This window comes from Xiphias gladius, chromosome 21 (genome assembly GCF_016859285.1).
Source record: "Xiphias gladius isolate SHS-SW01 ecotype Sanya breed wild chromosome 21, ASM1685928v1, whole genome shotgun sequence".
Classification (NCBI taxonomy): Eukaryota; Metazoa; Chordata; class Actinopteri; order Istiophoriformes; family Xiphiidae; genus Xiphias; species Xiphias gladius.
This window is the reverse complement of record NC_053420.1, coordinates 14148685-14172602: the sequence shown is the minus strand read 5'-3', so window position 1 is coordinate 14172602 and position 23918 is coordinate 14148685. Positions and strand designations below refer to the sequence as shown.

The 23918-nt window shown below is 42.4% G+C and overlaps 1 protein-coding gene across 4 annotated transcripts in view; it reads right to left on the bottom strand.

Moving 5' to 3' along the window:
• The window catches only part of foxj3 (forkhead box J3), a 74767-nt gene continuing 50849 nt past the window's right edge, over window positions 1–23918 (bottom strand). For 2 of the 4 annotated variants that reach the window (XM_040115712.1, XM_040115711.1), the window contains exons 3-12: window positions 16810–16884; window positions 13751–13834; window positions 12262–12363; window positions 8073–8201; window positions 5815–5989; window positions 3142–3636; window positions 2357–2458; window positions 1556–1747; window positions 611–709; window positions 1–460 (exon numbers count right to left, since the gene is read on the bottom strand). In XM_040115712.1, the coding sequence (XP_039971646.1) occupies window positions 348–460; window positions 611–709; window positions 1556–1747; window positions 2357–2458; window positions 3142–3636; window positions 5815–5989; window positions 8073–8201; window positions 12262–12363; window positions 13751–13834; window positions 16810–16884 (1566 nt within the window). In that variant the 3' untranslated portion in view covers window positions 1–347. The remainder of the gene's footprint in view (window positions 461–610; window positions 710–1555; window positions 1748–2356; window positions 2459–3141; window positions 3637–5814; window positions 5990–8072; window positions 8202–12261; window positions 12364–13750; window positions 13835–16809; window positions 16885–23918) is intronic. The other 2 variants (XM_040115713.1, XM_040115714.1) reach the window with 2 other exon arrangements.

Here is a 23918-nt window from a genome sequence, read left to right as displayed (position 1 = left end):
GGCAAGGGACGGGGAGAGGGCTGGCTGAGGAGCTGAGGAGCATGTGGTTTAGACGTGAATGTGTTCTACTTGTCTCTAGACAAGTACATAAGCAATCACTTTAACATGTCCGACTAAATATGATTGTCTTCAAAGTAACATTTTCTATTTATGTTTCGCTTTTGTAAAAATGTCAGGACTCTGAAGTCTCTCTTTCTCCGAAGCTTGTCAAATGTTCTTCTGCATCCCACCCACAGTGGCCTCCTTCTCCTCCTCCTTCTCCTGCGGCCTTTCAGCTCAGCCTGGCTTCCTCTGGCTTCCACCTCCTCTCCTCGCTCCCTTTTGTTTGCAAGAAGGAGGTCTAGGGGCTAGACAATGGAGTCCCAATCAAAGTCATCCTGGATGTCGTCAGCTGGCATGCGATGCATCTGGAAGTTTCTGGTAGGTATCATGTGCTGCTGGTTCATCTGTGCATGGTGTCCTGGAGAAAAGAAAGAGGAAAGGAAGAGTCAGATCCACCCACCTGTTTCTATTGTCAGGGACATCAGAAAAACTCAATTTGGTGGGGTTGGGCATAAAAACAGGTATATAAGGAGACAGAATGGCCGCGATACATGTAACTTTATGTCACCTGTCATAGTGGGTCCTGTGCTGCTCATGGGTGGCATGTGGGGATATCCTGGAGGACCCATCATGGGCATGCTCTGTCTGGAGTCCATGTAGAGATTTCCTAGGGCGAGAATCAGAACAAAACTTAATTTAAAACTTCAAATAAAACAGAACCTGTTCAGATGCAATTCAGGAAAAAGCATCTGAAAAGGATTAGTTTTTAGTGGGAGACACTGAGTGTAAATTTCCTCTCATTCTACAGGAGTAAAGGATCTCTGAATTCTTTTAAAATACAGCTTCAACCCACAGGTGATGGTGCCCAGAACTTGAATAAAACTGGACTTCTCATTGGCAGTGATTATTTTTATACCTTTAAAATGTAGGAGTTTGTGGGTAAATGAAAATGTGATTGGAGTTGAGTCACATTATGTTTTGTCTGTAGTGTGTTACTCTGACACCTGTGAAATGTCCTAGAGTAGAGCACTAATTCCCCACCTGTGGATTAGGACCCCCACAAGGTTTGGGGAGAAGAAAAAAAGGCCCAATTCTGCTACACAGAACTGTCTTTATTTTTTCAGGCTTTCATCTTTCATCTGTTTTCTTTTCTTGTGAATTTCAGGATAATTTTACCTCTTCGGGCCTCCAAAAATCATTCAAATAAATAAAGGAAAATAAAACATTGTTTGGTTGAACTGGTCACAACTAGTAGACGGGCCAAAAAGGTTTGGAACCAAAGACACAGGAGTCAAGCAGAGCTCATAGCATGCAACAAAACTCAAGACTGTTTGCACCAGCAGAAAATAAGGAACTGTAACTGAGACATCAGAAAATGGGCTTGTGTATTAATTTTCACAGAAAACCAGTCTTAGTGGATCGAGTCCAGAGGTGATCCTCATTTACACAAATTCCACACTGATCAAACCATATTGTGAATCAGGGTCTTAGGACTGATGAGTGGCTGACAAACCTGTGTTGAGGTGCTGGCTGGGTTTGTTGGGGTGCATGGAGCCATGGCAAACAGAAGGCTGTACTGCCCCCTGTGGCTGGATTACACCAGTGCGGGCAAAAAACTGATTGATGGATGTGCAGAGGTCTGCGATCTGGGTGGGTTCCAGGGACCAATTGTTCAACTCTGCTTGTCTCATACTCTCTCTTAACCCTTGGGAACATAAAACACAAACACATTTAAACACACAACAACCTGAGTTATTATCAGAGCTAGTGACAGCATCTATCTGCACTAAAATGCCTTTGTGACAATGAAATGTATGAAACTGAACCAGCCGACTGTCCAAAGAATATAAATCTAGCAAATTAGAAATTAATTTATTAACATGAAGCAAAAACTTAGTTGCAATATTTATTTATTATGTCAGTAACCTTCAGTGGGTGATATTTAAAAAACATCCTACCTTGCAATCCTAGACTGTAATTGGATAAACTGACCTGCTGAGTTCAGTGTTTTTGTAATTAAACTTGAAGGCAGTGTTATTTAATTGAAGAGCTCAGTTTAATTAAACTCATAATCAACTCCACAGTGTCAACACTTCAGCACTCAACCAAAAGCTCAGGCAGCACTGTACTATCAGCTCCTGGCTTTAAATATCTGTTTCCTCTGATCATATGTGAGTACACAGGAAGTAAATCTAACACAGAACACTGTAATCTTAAATATCATTATCTCAATGTATAAATCAAATAAATTTCATTATTATTGGCTCAATATTTTTAAATGCAGTAAGATCTATTTATAGTATCCAAACCGCACCTTGGAAAGGTGAAAGGTCGACATCAGCCCAGTTATAGCTGCTAGCAATACGACAGCTTTCTTTCAGTGCATCCAGATTTGGGTACCAGTCAGACAGTAAACCTGCAACACACACACACACACACACACACACACACACACACACACACACACACACACACACACACACACACACACACACACACACACACACACACAGTATACTATCTGTAACATTACAAGATAGGAGATGTAAAGTATATAGATGATTTTGGTTCCCACACCAAGTTCACTCATGGGACAAATACAGATTTAGTCCAAATTGCATCATTTACGGAAAACTACACAATAACTGCTACAGTAATTGTTATTTCCTGAGAGTTAGGTAATAAGGCTAGATGATGAATTTTCATTGTAGTCACATTTTTATAGCTGCACAGGCAATCTGCCAAATGAATGAGAAGGTAACACCAAATATAGGATTTTTTTCAGGCGTTTAAACAGTTCAGTACTGTGTTGTGGCCACTAGGAGGAGCCAATCAATTCTGTAAAGGCTGCTGAAGTCACTGGATGGAGCATTGCTTTGTTCTCACAACAGCAAAGATAATACATCAGAGGATGATTTACTATTTTGTAACTAAAGCAGTTTCTTAATTCCTTAATGGCTAAAAAATGAGGACTGATATCCAGTTGTAAACATGTTGTCTTTGCTGTAGTTTTTTGTGTCTGTGTGATGAACAGGATGAAGAGAAAACAACACGGCGAGGCAGGTTCAAAGGAAGACAATGACAGACAGAGGCTCTTACCTGTGTTGCAAGCCATCTGTTGCTGGGTAGGATGGGGCTGGTGGGAGAGGCTTTGATGCTGTTGTCCGTGTTGAGAAGGGTGCTGGCTGTGCTGCGTGTGTTGTGAGGGGTGTGGCGTGTGCTGCTGTGGGTGCTGGCCGTGGGACGGATGCTGTGATGGGTGCTGCCCGTGCTGGGAGTGCGCAGCGTGTTGGGGGTGCTGGGAGTGCTGTTGGTGCTGACTGTGTTGGCTGTGCTGGGTGTGTTGGCTGTGTTGGTTATGGGGGCCACCGTGCTGCGGGAGATGTGGTGCGTGGGGCGAGCCGTGGCCAGGGTGGGCTTGGGCAGGATGGGACAGGGGCACCTGACCACTGTTGGCAGAGTGGCTGTTGGGGTGGCTGTTGGGTTGGTTGTTTGACAGGCTGTTCTGTGTACTAATGGTGCCACTGGGGGAGTGCTGATAGGAGCAGGAGGTGTGGGTCTGCTGGGAGGAATCTGACGGTATGCCCATGAGACCTGGGAAACAAAACACACCAACACAAAGCTGTGAGAGTGCTGAAACGAATAGTCGGCGACAGATACGTCGACTATCAGAAGATTTTCAATAACTAATTAATCTAGGGCTGCAACCAACAATTATTATCATTATGGATTTATCTGCTGGTTATTTTCTCAATTAATCGATTAGTTGTGGAAACATTTTCCCGGAGCCCAACGTGACATTTTTAAACATCTTGTCAGGTCTTACCAAAATCACAAAAATATTCAATTCACAGTGGTATAAAACAGAGGAAATTTAGCAAATACTCACACTGGAGAGGCTGGAACAAACAAATGACTTGGCATTTTTGCTTGATAAATGGTTTAAACAATTAATCAATCATCAAAATAGTTGCTTCATTTTCTGTTCCCCGGCTTATCATTTCTCAAGCAAAAAATGCTCATACTTGCTTGTGCCAACCTTTCAGTTGTGAGTATTTGCTGCTTTTCTCTGTTTCTTTTCATTCTAAATTGAATATATTTTGGATTTTAGACCGAGTGTTTTTTACAGAAAAAGCAATTTGCAGACATCACCTTGGGCTCTGGGAATCACTGAATCTAAAAGTAACTGACAAATTAATTGATAATGACACTATCTTTAATTGCAGCCCTACCTACTGAAAAGAGACTAATCCCAACACAAATGCCAGTCACATGGTTTTAGGTTTCGGTGAATTAGTATAATGCACTTCAACACAAACACAAAGAGAGCCAGGGTCTTCACTTGTAAAAACAGTTACTTAAAGTCATGTATCATAACATCCTACAATGATGGAATGTGGGCCTCCTGTGTTTAAGTAGTTCTACACTTGAAACAGACCAGCTGCCATTTTGTTGTATCAGGGAATGACTCAGCACCAGTTGTGTGTCTGAGGTTCACGAGCCTGAGCTGCCGTCTCCTCTCCACTCCAACAGCACAGCTCTGCATTGTCTTTGACAAATTCATAGTGCTGCTGCGGGGCTCTTTAACAGACATGACTGGAGCATGAACATCTGCACAACCAACTGCAATCATCTGAGTAGCGGGGAGTGGTCTTAAGAGGCCCTGTCCTTCACAGCTTTGGCACAGTAAACCTATTTCACTGGAGTGCTTTTAGAACTGACTCCAGCCCTGCACCTCCACAATCGGCACGTAGCACTCACTGCAGGGGTGACAAAGGTACATCTCTTATCGGCACAGAAAGCCCATTGTCCAACCAGGGAAATACAGAAAGCAATTAACGCAGCACCAGAATAATAATGCGAGCTCATTACCTATTATCAAAGCCAGTGAATTAGCTCACTGTCTACAGCGGCAGAGTGTGAAATCCTCTAGCTCGATTATTTACGCTTTTTAATTGCTAGAGCTTGTCTTACTAAGAGATTTCACTTTTATGTGCATAAAAAAAGGTAACAACTTTCCACTAATGAAACATAGATGATAGATTAAAGGAGAGGAACTCTTTGAAAACATTAGCATGAAATGCATTTGATTTGTGAAAGTAGGTTATACACAGAAATCTCAGTCTACTTTGCTCATAACCCGCTTGTCAAGTGCGCTTTGTTTATCAGTCAATCAGATTACAAGAAAAAATGCATTTTCTTCTACAGGGACTCACAGGCTTTTGGAAAGCTGTGCTCTATCCACCACTTTGTATTATATCATACAGATTCCCCATCATTATGACAAATGAACCTCAAATCCAACAGATTTACAGAGGACTTGGGCTCTTTGTAACCTTTTCCACTCCTCTGATGAAACAAAGCCTACGTGAGAAAAAATTTCAAACAAGACAAAATAAAGAAAACTTTAACGTAATTTTGAAAATATACAGCAAGAAGGATGGTGAATTCATTCTCAATTAACCATAAAATGAATTCAACATCTCTTTACATCCCCTATTGAAATATTTAAGACATGAAGCTTTTAACACATTGCTCTGAAAAAAGACTATGAAAATATTCAGTATAGATTTGTACTATAGGCTAGTCAGCCTGTTGAATACCTGCTCACTTCTCAGTAAACTTAATTAGTGGCTAAAGACTCTCTATAGCACCAGTTGTTAAGAAGAAACCCACATTAGGAAAATCGTTCTGAGAGTCATCCTGTTCTTGGTAAGTGAAGCTTAGGCTCTCCAGTATGTTTCCACTTGATGGTCCCGTGAGGCCACTCACCTTGTTGGCTGAAGGACTGCTCAAAAACAGACTTGTAAAGGCTGCGGAAGGAGGCACTGAGATCTTCAAATTCAGAGAACAGGAGCTGCTTGTCCCTGTCTGGCATGTTGTACTGGGACTGCGGGGGTTGCTGGAGACTCATTGACTGGGACACAGGCTCTGGGTGACTGGTCACCTGGGGAGATGAAGAGATAAAGAAAGCTCAAGATTTACAAAAGGGAGCACAAGTGCAAGAAAAAGAAGTTTAATGTTTAATTTGTGAAGGATTTTGTGAAAAAACACTGGCTACAGCTGCACCACAGACTACAGGGACTACTGATGCTACGAGGAATGCTCTATGAAGTTCAAACATACACATCAATAATATACATACTTTTCAAAGATACTCGGTGTGCTTATCTGACCATGGAACCGCAGAAGCAGAAAACAGAAAACCTCGAGAATATTTAATGCAAAGTGGTGGTTTATGTGAACATACGCTGCAAACACACACAAGTCAAATATGAGGATTGTCCGATTCTTCTAAGGAGCCACTATAACAATTTTTTCTTTCTGTCTGAAGAGGTATCAGTCACACAACATGTGAAGAACAATTACACAAACCGCAACAATCTCGGTCAGTGCTTACCGCCTTGGCTCACACAACATTAAGAGAGCAACTTGAATGGACACAAAGCCAATACTCAGGTGGCCAAGCAAAATTTATTTAAAACAAAATCAATAGCAATACCTTCTACAAATAAGCAGCCATTTTATCCATGTATTTGTGTGGGCAGTCAATGTTATGTACTGCCCCGGGTGTGAAACAGCAAGCAGTGTTCCCTCCAGCAATGAGTTTGTCTACGAGATTCATCACAGCAAGGGCAGCGATGCAAAACCATTGCTATTTCACAAAGCAGGCCCTGACCTGTGTCCACTGTGGGCTAGCATCACAAGAGGTCACTTCCAATTTTTGATCTTCCTCTTTCAAGATGTGGGCAGGCTGCTGAAGTGCATGGCTCACAGTCTGGCTTGGGTAAGAGTGAAGAGGTGATAATAAAGCCAGAGTGTTTACTGTGAACTGCTGCTTTGGCTGTGAGAGAGAGAGCACATCCATCAGGCTGAGCCGATCGATGCGCAGCGCCTGGAGCAGGGAGCACTCCAGGATGCGGGAGGACCACACCAAAGAGGGGGCATCTCTGGTGGGAGGACATCACAGGAAGTGCTTCTCTTTGTCTGGATTCCAGAAGCGTGCACATTTTTTTATGTTTCCCTTAACCCCCTTCCTGATGTTTTACTCAAGTGCATGTCCACCCTGAACCTCAGTCTGTTGCCGTCTAACACTGTCTCCTCTGAAGAAAGCCTCCTGGGGCTTCCTGATCAGATGAAATATGGGATACAGTACACTTTCTACATCTGGCAGTGTTTCATTTTCATTCGATTAGTGACTATAGCTCCCCCATAGCCTTTAAAAATGTGGATAAAATGGGGATTTTTCATTTGGCCTTAACGCTTAGTGCTAGATCAGTTACACCACATTTATATAAATATATTGTTATAAATATATCCAACTAAGAAACTGTCATGAGCTGCAAAACCTACAGAAACCTGAAATATCATCATCCTACTCTATTCTCCCTTTAAAGAAAGGTAGTGGCACTGTGTATTTGGCAACCAAGTTTCTGTACTGGCACCTTGTTTTGTCTTTGTTCCAGTGCATAATTCAGACTAATATATGCAAAAGAATCAGTTCAGCCTTACCAAGACACAACCCCGGACCAAGTTATATTCAGTGTAATCGGGTTAGATAGGGTCCCGTTCTGATGCTGCAGGTCTATGTGTCATCATCCGAGTTGATCTGATCGCTGTCAGTTCTGAACACATGGTACGTCATAATCATCGCAAGAGTCATATGTGCTTTTTGACAAAAGACGGGGAGTGTGAACAGTGAAGTGCGGGCATTTTTAAAATCGGTGGCTCATAATGCTGCTGCAGAAGTTGGTGCTCTCTCCATCTGTGTGTGTGCTCTCCATTTTTTGGTCTTTTCGGGCAGCTGTATTTTGGATTGCGTCTATTTATACTCAGGTCTTTTTGGGACTGGGTGCAGATGTCTTCAAGGCCCTTTTGTATTGGGTGTCTTTTCTTGAACATTAATTTATGCATGATAGATTCGAATAGGTTTTCCAAGGGTACATTTCGGATTTGGACATGTGAAGATGTCTAAAATTAATCTCATAATGTGCAATATTGTCCATGCGAAGAGAGGTCCTTGGTCTTACCGGTGTATAGCTGTGCACACTGCCCACACTGTTGAGATTGACAGAAGCCAGACTCTGATCAGACAGGCTGTTGTTAAGGCTGCTTCTTGGACTATCACTCCCTTCCTGGTCTGTGTTGTACAAAGCCACCTGAAACACATACATGTACATTAGCTTTCTTTCTCATAGACACATATACCCACACACAAACATTACCGTTACCAGTGTCATCTCCACTCTGCTGATGGTAGAGCATATCAGCATTCCTCTGAGATAATGGGTATGAAAACTAATGTTGGTCTATAGTTGTAATTTGTCACAAGATGTAATTTAGTATGGAGATTTAAAGCCTGAGCAATGTGTATGCATGCTGCATGCAATGACATGTCATAATAGCAGAGCACTTTCTTTTCACTTTATTGTCAACGTGTGTGGGAGACACAGGGTGCTGTTGAACACCCACCACAGTCACTAAGGGGTTCCAGCTGAACGTGTAAAGGGGTCTGGAGACAGCTGAGACATTCCCATCACTAAAGGTCACACTACTGGCGATGTCAGCCACATCTGCTCACCAAGCGCAAATCCATTTGGGACAGCGAACAAAGGATTTCAGTGCAGCCGAGACAATGACCTTTCAATATAGCAGCAAAACTAGCCGAAGCGCTTCAGGACGACAATCTTAATTATCGTCTAACAAGGTTTAGCCCTCCTACCCTTAGCAAATAAAGTGTGCCGTCAGACAATTAAGACAATACTAAGAAGAACGACCCTGATGATTAATATAATGATACCCACAGAGAATAGCCCATGTGTTGAGTTTTGTGTTGTGAGAATGGAATGGCAGTAATGCACTGATGGTGTTGCAGTGGAAGAGGGCCCAGGACTCTAAGACTGGTGTGTACTTGTACTTCTATCTTTGTGAGGACCAGTTTCAGTTACATACCTTACGAAGTGAGGACTTTTGGGAAAGTGAGGATATTTTAACCTGTCCTCACTTCTTAACACCTTAGGGTTCAGGTTAGAATTAGATTTAGGTCATTGTAAGGGTAAGGGGCTAGGGAATGCATAATATCAATGCGTGTCCTCGCAAGGACAGAAGTACACATTTGTGTGTGTGCTTGCCCGTGTGTGTCTGTGTGTGTGTGAGAGTGTGTTTGTCCGTGACTGTGTGCAGCATGGTGGCTTCTGCTCATCACTGTGAATGGAACAGAGTGGGCTCTGTGCTCAGCACAATGAGACAGCAGTGGCAGCAGCTTTCAGGCAGGCAGACTGGCCTGGCCCTGCCCAGAACTCTGCCTCTCAGCAGCAGCGGTGGACTGAAGCCTCTTGTCTTTCTGTTGAGCCGCAGCAAGCTACCACAGAGGCCACAAGGAGGCAAGGAAACCCAGGCAGCGCTGACTGCCTTCTCTTCTCGACTGATTGGCCGGCTGACTAACATGCTGGTCTGAATCCAGGACACACACATGCAGAATGAGAGCGTCCGATCATATTAAGTTTTTAATATGGAGCTTGGCTCCTTCACTGGTAGAATGAAATAGAAATACCGCGATTTAAAAAAAACTGAGAGCACAAATGCTGACTCCAGGCAACAGTGTTCACGGAAGAGGGCTGAGGCTGAAAGAGAGGAGGATAGAGGGGGTAGTAAGAGAAGCTCATTAGGAAACTCTAGCCTTCCTCCACTTAGTGTGTGCTTGGCTCCAGTGTTCATTAGCGTGAAGGGGAACTCAATGAGCAGCTAAGACTGAAGGCTTAAGCAGGTCTACAAAATCAGCCCTACAATGCTAATCAAAAACAGCGTGCCACAGAAATATAAATGTTATGTGTAATGAAGTCATAAAACAGGCTTTTAGTCTTAAGTCTCTCACCGCAATCTATTTTTACTCTACTCACCCATAAAGTGTGATGATTACAAAACCTCACTGCTCTGTGGTTTACGCAGACCCCACAATCCCCTGAGTGAAGACGCCCACTCAAGCACACACTGTCACAGACGAACACCCAGTCCTATGTCACCCACATATGTAGAAGCATGCACAAACATATGACACAGAAACACAAACCCATTTCTACAGTTGCAGATGTGCACAAATGTAGAATGACACACACATAAAAGGACACAGACAAAGGCAAGCATGCTCACACAGGAAAGAGCGGCTCCACAGTATATAATGTGTACAGTGTTAGCTAGCAGGCAGGCGAGTCAGACTTCTATTCTTAGCAGTGAATTAAGTAAAAAGCCAGAAGTGTCTTTTACATGGCGGCCTAATCTGGAGCATGAGACATGGATTAGGAAATCAAAGCAAGATTGGCCCAGGTGTCTCCAACAATGCCAGTCAGTGTTCAGCACAATGTCTGCATGCAGGATTGAACGGACCGAGAGACATAAGAAGAGAGAAGCAAGGGATATGAGAGAGAAGAGGAGAGAAAAAGTCCAGACTATTCATCAGCAAACACACTTCCAACAATCCCCTCTTTCCCTTCATCATCACACCTTAGTGCCAAGAGTTTCATCACATTCACACCAATGTTTAGGGCTGCCTCAGAACACAACCTTTAAGGGGGAGGAAGAAAAGTCTGAGTCTATGTGAGAAAGGGACAAGAAAAAAAGAGAGGCGGTAGGACAATCTTGTGAAGATTGTCTGCCAAAAGAGAGAAAGAAAAGAGATTCTTGCTGGTTCAGTAGTCGTCCTACCAGTGTCTCCCATTGGTCGATCTGAGAAGGCGGGAATGAGGGAGAGAGACTGGAATAGAAAAGGAGAGAGAGAAAAACAGAGAGGGAATTCCTGTGGCTTGGCACACTGCACTGAAAGAGGCGTGGCCTGTCGTGTGTTTACAGTGTAAGACAGTGAGAAACAAGCTCTCTCTGAGGATATAGGGCCTCAGATCTGTTGCTATTCCACTTTGTCTTCTGTTCACTTTACCACCGTAACAGTTTTTGTCACAATCAAGTGAACAAAAAGAGACAAATCAAAATTTACTTTCAACAGCTCTTGGGATCACACAGTAGTCGTGTTTTTTTTTGCCGTTTTAATGTTTTCTGCTTGTTGCTCCTATGAGTTATTTGACTCGGAATATTCTGATGGCAGGAGTCCAGACTCTTAACTGTCAGCTCTTTACATTAGGGTCTCATTATGCAGTCACTGCCGGTGAAGACTGGTGCTGTGGCAAGTGCTTGTTTGTAGCAATCAGAGAGGAAAAATGGGTAATCTTTCTCTACACTTAGGCCCATGAATCTGTCTGCTACAGAAACGTGAAAAAGTGCTTGTTCTCCATAGAGACAGCCCCTAGATAACTGTCAGTGACACACTTGTCAAAACAAGCTGAAACACTCTGTGACATACTCTACATACATGTACACACAAGTTATAACACACACTGACATATGCTCAGACTTTCGAGGCCCCATCACACACAAACCAGCTCCTCTTTCCTATGAACTTCTCTGTTCACATTAAACCATTTTTTGTAATGCTTGTAGCAAGTGAATAAGTGACTCTTGTAGGCTTTTTAAAAGTACTCCTGAGAGCTGCCCCCACTGGGCCCAGAGGATGAGAGCTTAAGGTTAAAAAGCCTATTTAAATTTCAGAGTAAGCGGCACACTCACAGCTAACAGCTAGCAGTCCCTGTAGCCTTCCTCTGTGATGTACAAGTGTTTCTAAGCTTTTACACATATTAGAAAAAAAGAAAAAAAACTACTGAGAGCAGACGGAGGCAGCAGCAGGGGTGGTCACCTGTACTATGGCAGCGTAATGTGGTCAGAGAATGAGAAACACGACTCTGGGCGTCAACTTCTGCTACAGGTGGGAATACAGAAGCCCCATGCAGTGTGTGGAGTATCCTATTACAAGTGTGCTTGGGACTGTGTGAGGTTTATCCAGTTGCAAAGCGCTAAGTATCAGTGTGAGCATCACATTTCCGTGCTGAAGATAAGAAGAGCCTGCTGCCTGTTGTTGTAGAGCAAAAAGGTGCTGCAGTGCAGATAGTTGTGTATTTTGGTGTGGGTTGCATTGCAGAGAAGCTTTAGGCATAGGAGCCTGTGCTTGTGTGTGTGTGTATGTGTGTGTGCGTGCATGTAGCTCCCCTCCACTAGAGTGCTCCTCTCTCTGTGGGGAATAGTGCTGTAGGTGGTTGGAGAAGTGGGTGGGGTCAGGGTGCAGCCGTGTAGCCAGGTGTGTGTTGGAGCTGGAGGCTGGATGGATGGCTGTAGTACCTTGTTAGTCACAGTGTTGATTGCCAGCGTTGGAGAGGCACTTCCAGAGATCATACACTCCATCCCCAAAGACTCCGACTCCAGGCTGTACGGCGTAGAAGCCTGTGGGGGTTGGGGGTGGGGTGTGGAGGCAGACAAAATTTTTTTAACATTATCCAATTATAAAACACACGAGATCTCACTGCAGGTTGCATGGTAAAACCTGTATCATTATGTTTGTGACAAATCTTCTGCTTAGAACAGATGCATATCCATCTGCAAGATTAAAAAAAATAAAATAAACCAGAACTATTGTCATATGACAGAGCAACACCTTTATTTAGGTCACATTTGAACTGCGCTTTCTGAGAAGATGGAGACAGACCCCATCCCCACCCTCACCTCGCACACATCTACACTCACACACAAGTTCTCGTCTTGCTGTATAGGCTCACTGTTGGGCGAGATAACTCTGCCATGCCTGTCTCCCAAAACTGCTTACTGTAAGAGGATTGGCTGCCAACAATACCATTTCTTATTCATGATAAACATAAATGAGATTTCACAAACTCTCAATTTCAGTGTCTGAGACTCTTAATGGAGTGCCTTGTAGGCAGACAGTGTCTAGAGGGGGAAGGGTGAGCACGCCGCATGTGTCCTACAGAAAACACACTCTTCACTTGGTGCGTTCTTTTGTGTCATGCTCAAATGAACAGAACTGCATCAGGAGAGCTTTACTTGAATCTTCATGTTAAAAAACAATGTACTTTTCCTGTACCCCTTTATTTCTTGTATAAAAAAATCTCACACCAGCAAAGATAAGCTTTCAGGTGAATGAATGTGATAGTATTTTGATGCTGTAGAGGCGACTACATGAGCAGTATGTTAAGTTTTATGCGTGTTAGAGACAATGTCGTGTGTTAGAGTGTGCGCACGAGTCTGCCTCGCCAGCTTAACAGAATCCTCCCTTCCTCATAGCCTTTGGTCAGCATCATTGTGAGGAGGGAGGACACAAGAGCCCACTAAGTCGGGATGCCCCAGGGCCAGGTCAATTTGAGCAGCTCACTAAAACCTGTACAGCTGTACGTAACGCTGGATGAAACTCATCCATAATTAAAGACAAAAGCTACTGCTCAGAGTAGCCAGCGCACACAGCTCTGCATTAATTGATGTTTGTTAAAAAAAAGTGTGTGCAGAATGTAATGTATGTGATGGCTGCCTGGGGCATAGTTTATTAATAAGGAGCCCACTTCATGACAGGCTAGCAGCATGGAGAGGCAGTTACATAAAGTCTGGATATGAACTCCTACTGAGTCTGTGTGTGTTTGCATGTGTGTGACTGCATGTGGTAGAGAAAGAGTGGGAGAAAGTGGGAGAGAAAGGAGGGCAATAGGAAAGAAAGAAAGCTGTAGAGAGTCAGAGGCACAGAAAAATACTGAACCAAGAGGAGACAGAGACAGAGGCTTTTGCAGAAAAACAAAATATGCAGAGTTTCTCTCATCAGACTCACCCTCTCTCCAGACCGCGGCCTCTTCTTTGGCCGTGTAGGCAAGGCATCCTCTTTTGGGTTGGTGTCAATGGCCCAGTAAGAGCCCTGCAGACAGAGGAAAGACCTGTGAGCTGATAAAATACAACTGATTGCTTTCTCACGTGACATCCACGGGATGTTTGCACTGCACTGAGACATTTCCTCCTTGTCATGACAGGACACAAGCATCAGATCTTTATCTGGCACTGCAACTTACCTGCTTTGGTAAAATATTATTAAAAACTCTGAGGCCTAGTCTGCTGTGCTAAGGTTTGTCAGCCAATGCCTTTATTTGAGTTGGTAGCTGTGAGTTTGTGCGGCATGTGGGTTGGCTTTGTTAGTAAGAAAGGCTTGGCTTTTCCTCCTCTGCGGCTGCTCTTCAATGAGAGGCTGGTGAGGGCAGCTGGTGGTGGTGGTGAAACGCTAAGCCTTTCCTGAAGCTGTACTTCCTCAGCCTCAGGTACTGAGTCAGAGTGCTGTTGCCAAGGACGGAGGCTCCACAGTCTCAGCCCAGGAATCGAGGCAGTGCTAGCCCTGCCGTGTTGCTTTCTTCTGAGGTCTGAGCAAGGCTAATCAAGGAAAGAACAGTTGGGGCTGGCTCTGGGGCTGCAGCTAGCAATTCCACAACCAGGATGCATTATTTATCTTTGCATTCGGCTCCATTTAATTTATTTTTCAATGGTGTTCCTCCTCGAAGCCAACAGAAAGCTTACAGTTGTTAAAAATGAGATTTTTACCCTAAGGCCCTGCAAGTTCTGAATTTATTTTTAATATTTCATATGACCCCAGATAAAATCTCAATTGTCAAGAGAAAGTGAGATCAGGACCTTTAAAATTACTTCCTTAGCAGAGAGAATAATTGATATTTCCATAAGAAATCCTCTAAACAACAAGAGGGGCCATAGAACAAGCTGTATCTCAAGTATCTATAAAATAAGTGCTGCATACACAATGGCCTGCTCTTGTTAAAGCCAGTAAATCTGTTTCACATTTCAAATACACCACTGCTGCAGTTGTTAAAATGAAAAGCCAGAGTTGGCCTATATTTGTCAAGGGGTTAAAATTATAAGTTTTAATATGTGCAAAGGTTTGGGGTCAATTAACATTTTCCTCAGAGGAAAGAATAATTCACAGTACAATCAACCAAAGATGAAGAAACGTCTCATATTGATGTAGGCTACAGAAAAATGCAGCAGAAACCTCATTACACTTCCCATTTTCTGTGCAAAGGGCTTCAACTAAACAACGATATGTAAAGGTGAGATATACTTCTCCAGAAGTGATCCATTGCTTTGTTAAGATTCAGGGGTTAAATGCAGGGGTACAGATGCAGATGTTTCAAAATTAGGAGTCAGAGAGACAAAGCCAGGCTGTATTGCGTTTTCTATAATTAGTGGGGGAAGAACACTTTAAGTTAAACCTCATGGGAAGGGAGTTTCTGCATTTCCCTTCACCCACCCCCAGAGAGTTGTCAGGAAAAAAGAAAAACATATAAAGAGTCATTAAATTATTCACAAATACACTGCAAAATACTGTAGCAATGCCAAACGGAGTGTGTCCGTGGAGTCTGGGGCAACGACATAGCAAAGCAACACTATTCTCCGCAGTCATAAAAGAAAGGCCGCTGTAAAGATTTTTCAAAAAACAGATCCTGATAACAGATGCGCTCTATCTGTTCTCTTCCCCTAAATGACGCAGCTCATTTTCATATATCAACATAAATAGTGTCATCTAGTTCCCCTTTTGTGTGTACATATAGGAAGAACAAACAAAAAAGTACGGCGATTATCCTGTCAACTTCAGGCCAAGATGTAAGACCAATTAAAATAAAGATTATTAACGGTGGCCTTCAAAGGCTGCATCTCTACCTCCGAGGTAGACAGAGTGTGTGTATGTACAATACCATATGCCATCTCTTACACCATCTCAGAGTGAGAGACAGACAGAGAGCGACATGACTCTCCTATCTCATCCAACCAGCAGTTCTCATATTCCTGCCACATTACAATATTGATGCAACATATCAAGAGCGGCTAGCGCCTCTTTGAAGTTGTCTTCGGGGGGGAAGGGAGTGAGGAAAATTCCAAATTAAACATTAAGGATGCGAGCATGTTGGCCATGCATTTGGAATGGGATCCATACAGCAATAGATTATTTTGTATTTAGTGGAGCAGCTCCCAGGAGTGTCAATATCAGAGGATTACAGCAAAACAAGAAATTAGCATTCAGTCCCCATCCTCTACACAGCTAGGCGTAGCTCTTCATGCATGTGTCGGTGTGCATGTGCGTTTGTGTGTGTAATTATTTGTGCGGTTCCCTAAGCGTATGTAGCGTATGCTCTGACAGGGCTGGGATGAAATCTGGGTTAGGCTACATATGATTAGACCTATGCACACCATCATACTAAATATAGGCCCACAGGCCCCTTCTTCATGAACTACCAGGTGGATCCGGGACGCTACTTATCAGGTTGATGTCACTAGAGATTGTGAGGTAAATCGGGCTGAAAAAGCAACAGTAGGTGGTCCTACTGAGATTCAAATGTCAAATTGACATGTTGGACTATAGATTCTTTTACAGAGAAGGAATAATGGGGAATGGAGAGCTGAATAGAGTGCAAATGAGGTCCGTTTCTTTTTACTGAGTTGGTTCAGCAACTTGAGTAAATACTTCAGGGACACCAGATTCTGGAAATGACCTGACTTCTACCCTGACTTTTTTTCTCTCCTCACCCACATCTGCTGTCTGTGCTGATCTTAAAAAACTAGTCTATACTAACATTTGAAATGCAATTCTGTGAGGGTGGGAGGTTCATAATAGATTACAAGCATGCCATGCATTTCCAGACTGTCAGAGTCCTGGCAGCCACTCAAAGGTAACATTTTTCTACAAGAGATAGCATGATACACACCAAAAAAATGCTGTAACACTAAATTTTATTAAGCAGTGGTTACAAAAGTCGTATTCTTCTATTTGTATTTTCTTTAAAAATACATGCATTCTTCTGTTTTTATAGGTATATTAATATTAGAAACTCTCACCTTTCCTGGGTCATCTTTGGAGCGAGGCACTTTGAGAAAACACTTGTTCAATGACAGATTGTGCCGTATTGAGTTCTGTGGGGGAGAAGAGAGAGAGAGAGAGGGAGAGGTGGCAAGGTGAGTGAACACGCATCAAAAATCAGCTTACACAAACAAGTCTGTAGTACATGAGTGTGGGGAATATCACTGCCAGCATTAAGGGCACACAACTTGATGGCATGTATCATTTAGGTTTAGTCACAGCTCCTGTCATCGAGGTCAGCTTGTTTCAGTGGCATGAGATCTGGCCTACAACTGTGTCCAGCTCATATTTCACTCTACACACATATACAGGAGCTCAATCCGTGTACAAAGCCATCAGGAAGCAGTAGCTTTCATCAATGTCCAACAAACTGCATTCTGGTTGCACAACATATCAAATACCACGGGTGCCAAAAATAGGAGCCAGAAGGAATCCCACACTGGGATGGTTGCTGATACCAGGGCCTGATATTAATTAATGCTTCAGCAGCCTCCTGTGGGGCCAGGAAATAAATTATGTAGATCATTCTGAAAGTTAACTCATTACAGTGTTACAAGCTACTCCAAGGCAGTGAAGAGGGAGTTTCATCCAGCTGCCAGATTGGGGATGCAAGGTGGGCTGAAGTAGCCACAAGGACTGGAGAGCGATGCTCCAGGCCTGGGTTAACCAGCCACAGCAAGGCCCTCAAAACCAGCTGGAGGCAGGCCAGCTGAGGGCTAACAAGAGCCAATGGATGCACACATTTCTCCACTCCACTTTATGGAGTGGTACTGACAGATGGCCACACTAAAAAGCTGTAGGATTCTCTGATGAGTTAAACGGATGCAGGAGATAAGTAGAAAGAGGCAGTGAGTGAGAGAGAGAGAGACAGAGAGAGACTGCTTGTTCAACACTATATGCAATTAGACCACAGGAGGGATGATAATGACAGCCTCATTGTAATGCTGTCAATCTCACTGTTTAAATCACTCTGGAATGCCAGTGCAATCCAGAGGAAGTCTAACACTATTCTCCAACAGAAAATATTAGAGGGGGAAACTAGTGTCACAGTCAAAATAGTTCTGTTCTTGTGCCAGAGGGGAATATTTTCTGAAAGTCAAATAAAACAGAAATCTATCTTTTGAGTATCTAACATGCACCCCCCCAGGCATAAAAAAAGGTTATAAAAAGATTGAAGTTTGCTCTTTTACAAAAAAAGAAATCATGTGACAATGGATTTCCAAAAATGTCTTCACAACATAATCCACAGAACCCAACTTTTGAGACTAAATTTTGGCATACGATTCGAGCACTTACTTACGTCTCAACAAGCTCTTAACAAGCTAAAAGTTTTCCTAAGCACTTGTGCCGTAGCACTGAACACACTTTTAGTTGTCTGTTTTAGACTGTTGCACTTTTTGATGACATTTCAATCTTTTTCCTATCAAGGTTGAATGCATTTTATTATAAGCAGCTTTGGACAAAAGCATATGCACAAATGAAAGTAATGTAAAAATGACAAAAAGTCCAATGAAACATCTTAACACACATCAATCATAATCCACTACTCTGCTTTACCTCTCTATGCTCAACATGATCCAGTTATTGTTTCATCAAAATATGGCTATGGAGGTTCCTGCCATAAAAAATTATTGCCTTTCCCGTTGCTGTAAAAATGTACTGGAAGTAGCATAAATAGCCTTATTTTGCAATGAGCATGAGAATGCAAAGCAGAGAACTGGATTATACTGCAGGATATTTTGACACTTTTTATCCTCCCACCAATGTAATCCAATATAATTGACCCATATTCAAGCTGACCATAGCTGCTGATCTTTGTGAAGGAGCAAAAAGCACAAAACACAAAATTTTGAAAGTCCACGGGGCAGAGTGTTTGATACTCCGAAGATTTTGGTTGGAGTATGACCCAAATACCTTAACCGAGGAAACTGAATCGATACAAAGAAAACAGCACAAAATATAATTGACAGATTAATATGAAAAACAGATTATTACAAGTTATATGAAGTCAGGTTGTACTACACCAACACATTAAACATTCAGGAATTGAAATAAAATTGACTCAAAATGGCAAAATAAATAAATAAATAAAAAATCTACACAAACAGAAGATTCTCAAATTTAGAAAAATAAAACGATTATTTTCATTATCAATGAACCTTTGTTTTTTTTTTTAATTAATTGATTAAGCTTTAGTCTACAAAATGTCAAAAAAAAAAAAAAAAAGTTCTGAGAGCCTAAGTTGACATCTTCAAATGTTTATCCAACCAACAGTTCATAACCCAAAGATATTCAATTTAAAATCATATAAAACAGAAAAAGAAAATCTTCACATCTGAGAAGGTGGAACCGGAGAATATTTGCAATATTCACTTGAATGATAACTGTAAAGATTAATTATCAGAATTGTTGCCTATTCATTTTCTGTAAATCAACTAATCAATTCATTATTCATTAGCTCTAGTCTATCGTATTTCAAGTAATATCACAGGCGTACAAAACGTTATCAACTATTACGGTCTCTGTTACATACCAGAATACATTTATGAAAAGGCCTCAAAATACAGTATATTTTGGTCACACTACTATCGGATCTTATAAACTAGATATGGAATCATCCAGAGCTCTATGAGGTTGAATGTAATCCAGCCACATGATAGCGACTTTTATCCCCAGTGAGAACCTATACTGCTTTGATGCAGGAAAAGCTAATCTGTAGAATCAGATATGAGAAGTAACAGGCTTGTCAAATGGATCTCAACACTATGAGATAGGCAAAGTAAAAGTGATCTGGTGGCCCTAGGAGTACAGGTCTTACTGAACGACCTCAACACTGAGTACAGAGAAAAATGACTAGAGATCCTGCTTCACTCATCCCTGGCTCCTTTGTACAGGCTGCAGAGACAGCACCATTATACAGGCCTTGTCCTTTTAGCCCGCGCTTTGTCCCTTGCCTCGGCACAGTTTGACATTAGTTCAGATGAATAAAACAATGTGAACGCAGAGTGTGACCATGCATAGTGGATGGTGACAAACAGATATGAGGCTCTCAATTTAGCCAGCCTATGCCACTTTAAAACTCTGAACCATGTCCAGCAGGAGAGTGTCTGAGCGGGAGAGTGTATGATGCAATCTGTACAATGCCATATAAACAGAAGTACTTAAATCCATTTTCCCCTCACAGCCTCTATGTGTGTCTGAGTGTTTGCCACTTGATGCCAGTGGGACGGAAGCAGCTGAACTTGCAGAGAGGTGGCTCTGTCCATTAAGGACCTTCTTCTGGGCCTAAATCATTGATACAGTCAAGCAGCCAATGGCTGCCACTACATTAGAAGTTTACTTTTTAATGAACTCTGCCTGCCTGCTCTCTTCTCCTCCTGACAGACTCTATGAATGCGACGTCCCATATTGTGTCAGACAAACACTATCCGCTGCTTTAGACACCTTTGTGTGTGCGAAACTAACAGGCTGCGGGTCAGTTGTAGGCATAGAGATAAACCACAACAAAATGGGATGTTAAAATATTACAACAGCAGCAGGGGAAGAAAAAGAAAACATGATGACAGCGACAGTCACTGTATTTGATAGATCACAGTATTTGCTGAGTAGGACATAAAGGGGAGAGCAAGACAATGATAGGCAGATGAAAAATGTAGGCCAATTACAATACTAAACAATGTGTCAGCCTTAGAGCAGCAGCTCCTTAGATTTACCATCTAGGTCTATGTCAGTACAAAGTATCTGCTTTAAGACAGTAGGCTACAAGTTGGTATACGGGTATAAGCAGATCTACAGTACAGAAGAAAGTGAAGTAGGTGGAAGAGGTCAGAGGGTGTGAGCAGTGGTACACAAAGTGAGTCAGACAGAGCTCACTGCAGGGGTCCTGCCCAAGTGCTGCCCAGCATCTACCTGCAACCCCCACAGAGCACCTCAACACAAGCCTCTGTGAGTGTACGTGTGTCTGTGTATGTGGGATGCCTCCCACACACCTAAAAAGTACCCACACACACACGCACACAGGAACGTGTCTTCTAACAAATGGCGGTGATTTAACACACCAGGACAGCAGTGGAGGCGTAAGCAGCTCCGCCCTCACTGCCCCCCCTGCTGAGGAGCGCTGCAGCTGAGCAGAAGGACCGCCAGGGGAAAGTAGGTCAGGCTGACCTCTGTATTCGGCGTGTCAAACGTTCAGAGTGAGCTAAAGGGACAGGGCATGTCAGAGTCCTGCTCCTCACAGCTGGGAAGGAGAAGGAACCCTGTGCACATGGTCAGGGACCCAAGGGAGCAAACTCGGCATGCTGGGACAGACATACGTATGCACACGTACCAGTTATGACATAGGGACGAACAGCAGTGACCGAGGGAGAGGAAGAGTCCCACTGTGGTCCAACAGGAATAAATCAATGTCCCCATAGGTGCCTGGCGTCCCCACATTCAAATCATCTTCCTGCGAAACTCTGCCTCTAGACAGAGCTCGCACTCGGCCAGCACTCGGCAAACTCTTATATTTCCCACAACCAACAAAAAGAAACAAGAGGTATTAGTCCAGTTGTGAGTTTACTTGAAGCATTCCTTAAACCAAGTGAGAGTCTGAGATGACTTAAAGGTGCTCTTAAAGTGTTTAGATTAAACTCCAAATGGAGGGGAACTTAAATGCTGCTGGATTTGCTGCCTTTGTGATCAAAGTGTTCTCCCTAGCATTGCAGTATGTGGGAAAACAGGCGGTGGTGAATGGTGTCAGGAACCAGTAGTTAAACATTACAATGACCTCCACAACGGGACTTAATCATAAAGGCAAGCATTCCAGGAAAAAAAAAAACATAATCCTGAGTTCCTTTTAGATTACCAATAAAGAGCAGGTTCTGGGGAGAAAAGCAGGATGATGCACAGTTTCAAGCTCAGAGTAAGGTAAGGTTAGTTTAGGTGACACTGCGTACCCATTCACAGTACCCTCCCGTTTTAAGTTTATCCCAGTTTCTATGAAATCCACAGTTCTTTTCGCATCAATTACATGAAAAACAGAATGGACCAGACGGATTTTAGAATACAAACAGCCAAGATAAACTATTATACAGGTCTGTGTTGCCACATCTAATATCTTGTATGGATTGTCTATACAGAAGAGGGGAGATTGACAAATCAGACGAACCAAAGCAAACATTCTTGCAAGTACCACTGCTTGGAGGACAAGACCTCAACTTCTAATTGACCTGTCAGCAAGTCTGAATGATGGAGAGATATAAAAGACTTGAGCCTGTGCTGAGATAGATGCTTCAAATCTGTTCAAAAATGCAGAAATAAGATCTTTTGAATAAAGGAATGAAGAGAGGTTGGGAAAGGACTGGTCTCTGAGTGGGTGAGTGAATGACTGAATGAAGGAGGGATTGAGTGAAACATGGCACCAAGACAAATGGAGAGAAAGACTTTTTTTTTCAACATTTTAGCTTTGTTTTTTTATTAAATAACATTCCATGAATCTGAGCCATTATTCTGCAGAAACCATCATCACTAAGCAGAATTAGAAATGGAAACTGAATTGCAAAAACCTACACATATTCAACCTTAAGAGACAGACTTTCTCAAAGAATGAAAGAAGAACACAATGGGAAGGATGTCAAAATCAATCTTTAAATCTGCAATATCAGAACATTAGAGCTGAAAAAATTGGTCAGTCAACAGAAAAATTGATCAGCAAATATTGTGATAATTGCTTAATTTTTTTTAATGGTAATTTTTCATCCAAAAAATGACAAACATTCCCAAATTCAGACTTCACAAATGTGATTTGTTTCTTTCTTTTATAATAAATGTTTACGATAATAAACCGAATATCTTTGAATTTAATTTTTTTTTAATGTTACCTTAGTTTCTGTTAATTATAATGGCTATTTTTCAAAATTTTTGATATTTTCATTAAAAAAAATGCTTATTCAAAAATTAATATGCTGTGGTAGATTTTGTCAATGGTAAACTTCTCATTAATTTTGACTTGAGAACTGTGAAACAGAATATCTCAACATCTCTACAACTGACAGTTTCATTGACAATACATTTTTTGCCAAGCCCAACCAAGAGCAAGCACACACACACACACAGACGCACACACACACACACACAGACAGACGCACACAGACACACAGACGCACACACACGCACACAGACACACAGACGCACATACACACAGGTAGATTACTGTATTTTTAGGCCTTTGTTATTTCATATGGACCCTGTGACATGCCCACCAACACAGAACATACTCCTCAGCCTCAGGGATCTGCACTGAGGCCACGGAATGTAGCACCTTCGCTGTCTATTTGTAGTGGGTGTGGGAAGGCATGTGGGATGCCACAGCATTCGCTCAGCAAGGCACCGGTTAAAAAAAAAGAAAAAAAAAAAAGAAAAAAAATATTGGACACAGAAAGAAAGGTACGTTCGTCCAGGTACAATCATCATCCTGTTAGCTGTTAGATGAGCTGTGACCGTAAGGCCACTGGAACGAGGCCCTTCTGACTGATTGGATGAAAACCTGCTGCGTGATGACAAGGGAGTGCCAGATGCTGTACGGTGCTCCTTCAGCATTTTGAAACAAAATAATTGTCACCTCCTTTTTTACTACACACAATCACAACAAGTACACAAAAACCATGACACAAACTTGCTTAAATTGCTCCAGGAGTTACTGTCAAGTACGTTTTCCTGGGCTTCAGTGACAAAAATAATTACATCAGGTACACATTAAAGGCATATTTATTCTATTTAACACTACTTAAGCCTTTTTGACTACAGTGACCCTCCCCCACCGACACCATACTGTCAGACTCAAGAAATCTGCCAACATACGCCGCCCAACACACTGCAAAGCTCTTTCGCATCTAGCAAAGCTACCATGAGACCCAAAGCCCACACTCAAATACCAATGAAGTCAACTATAACGATTTTCAACTTGATTTTTTTTAACCATCTTCAAAGCCATTTGATCTGCCTCCCTTGGCATCTAGTAGTAATGTGTTGGCATGCTAGGTTTTAAACCCCTTAGTCTCTGATCTCTACTCCCTTGTATGTAGCTTTAATAAAACATGAACTTTTT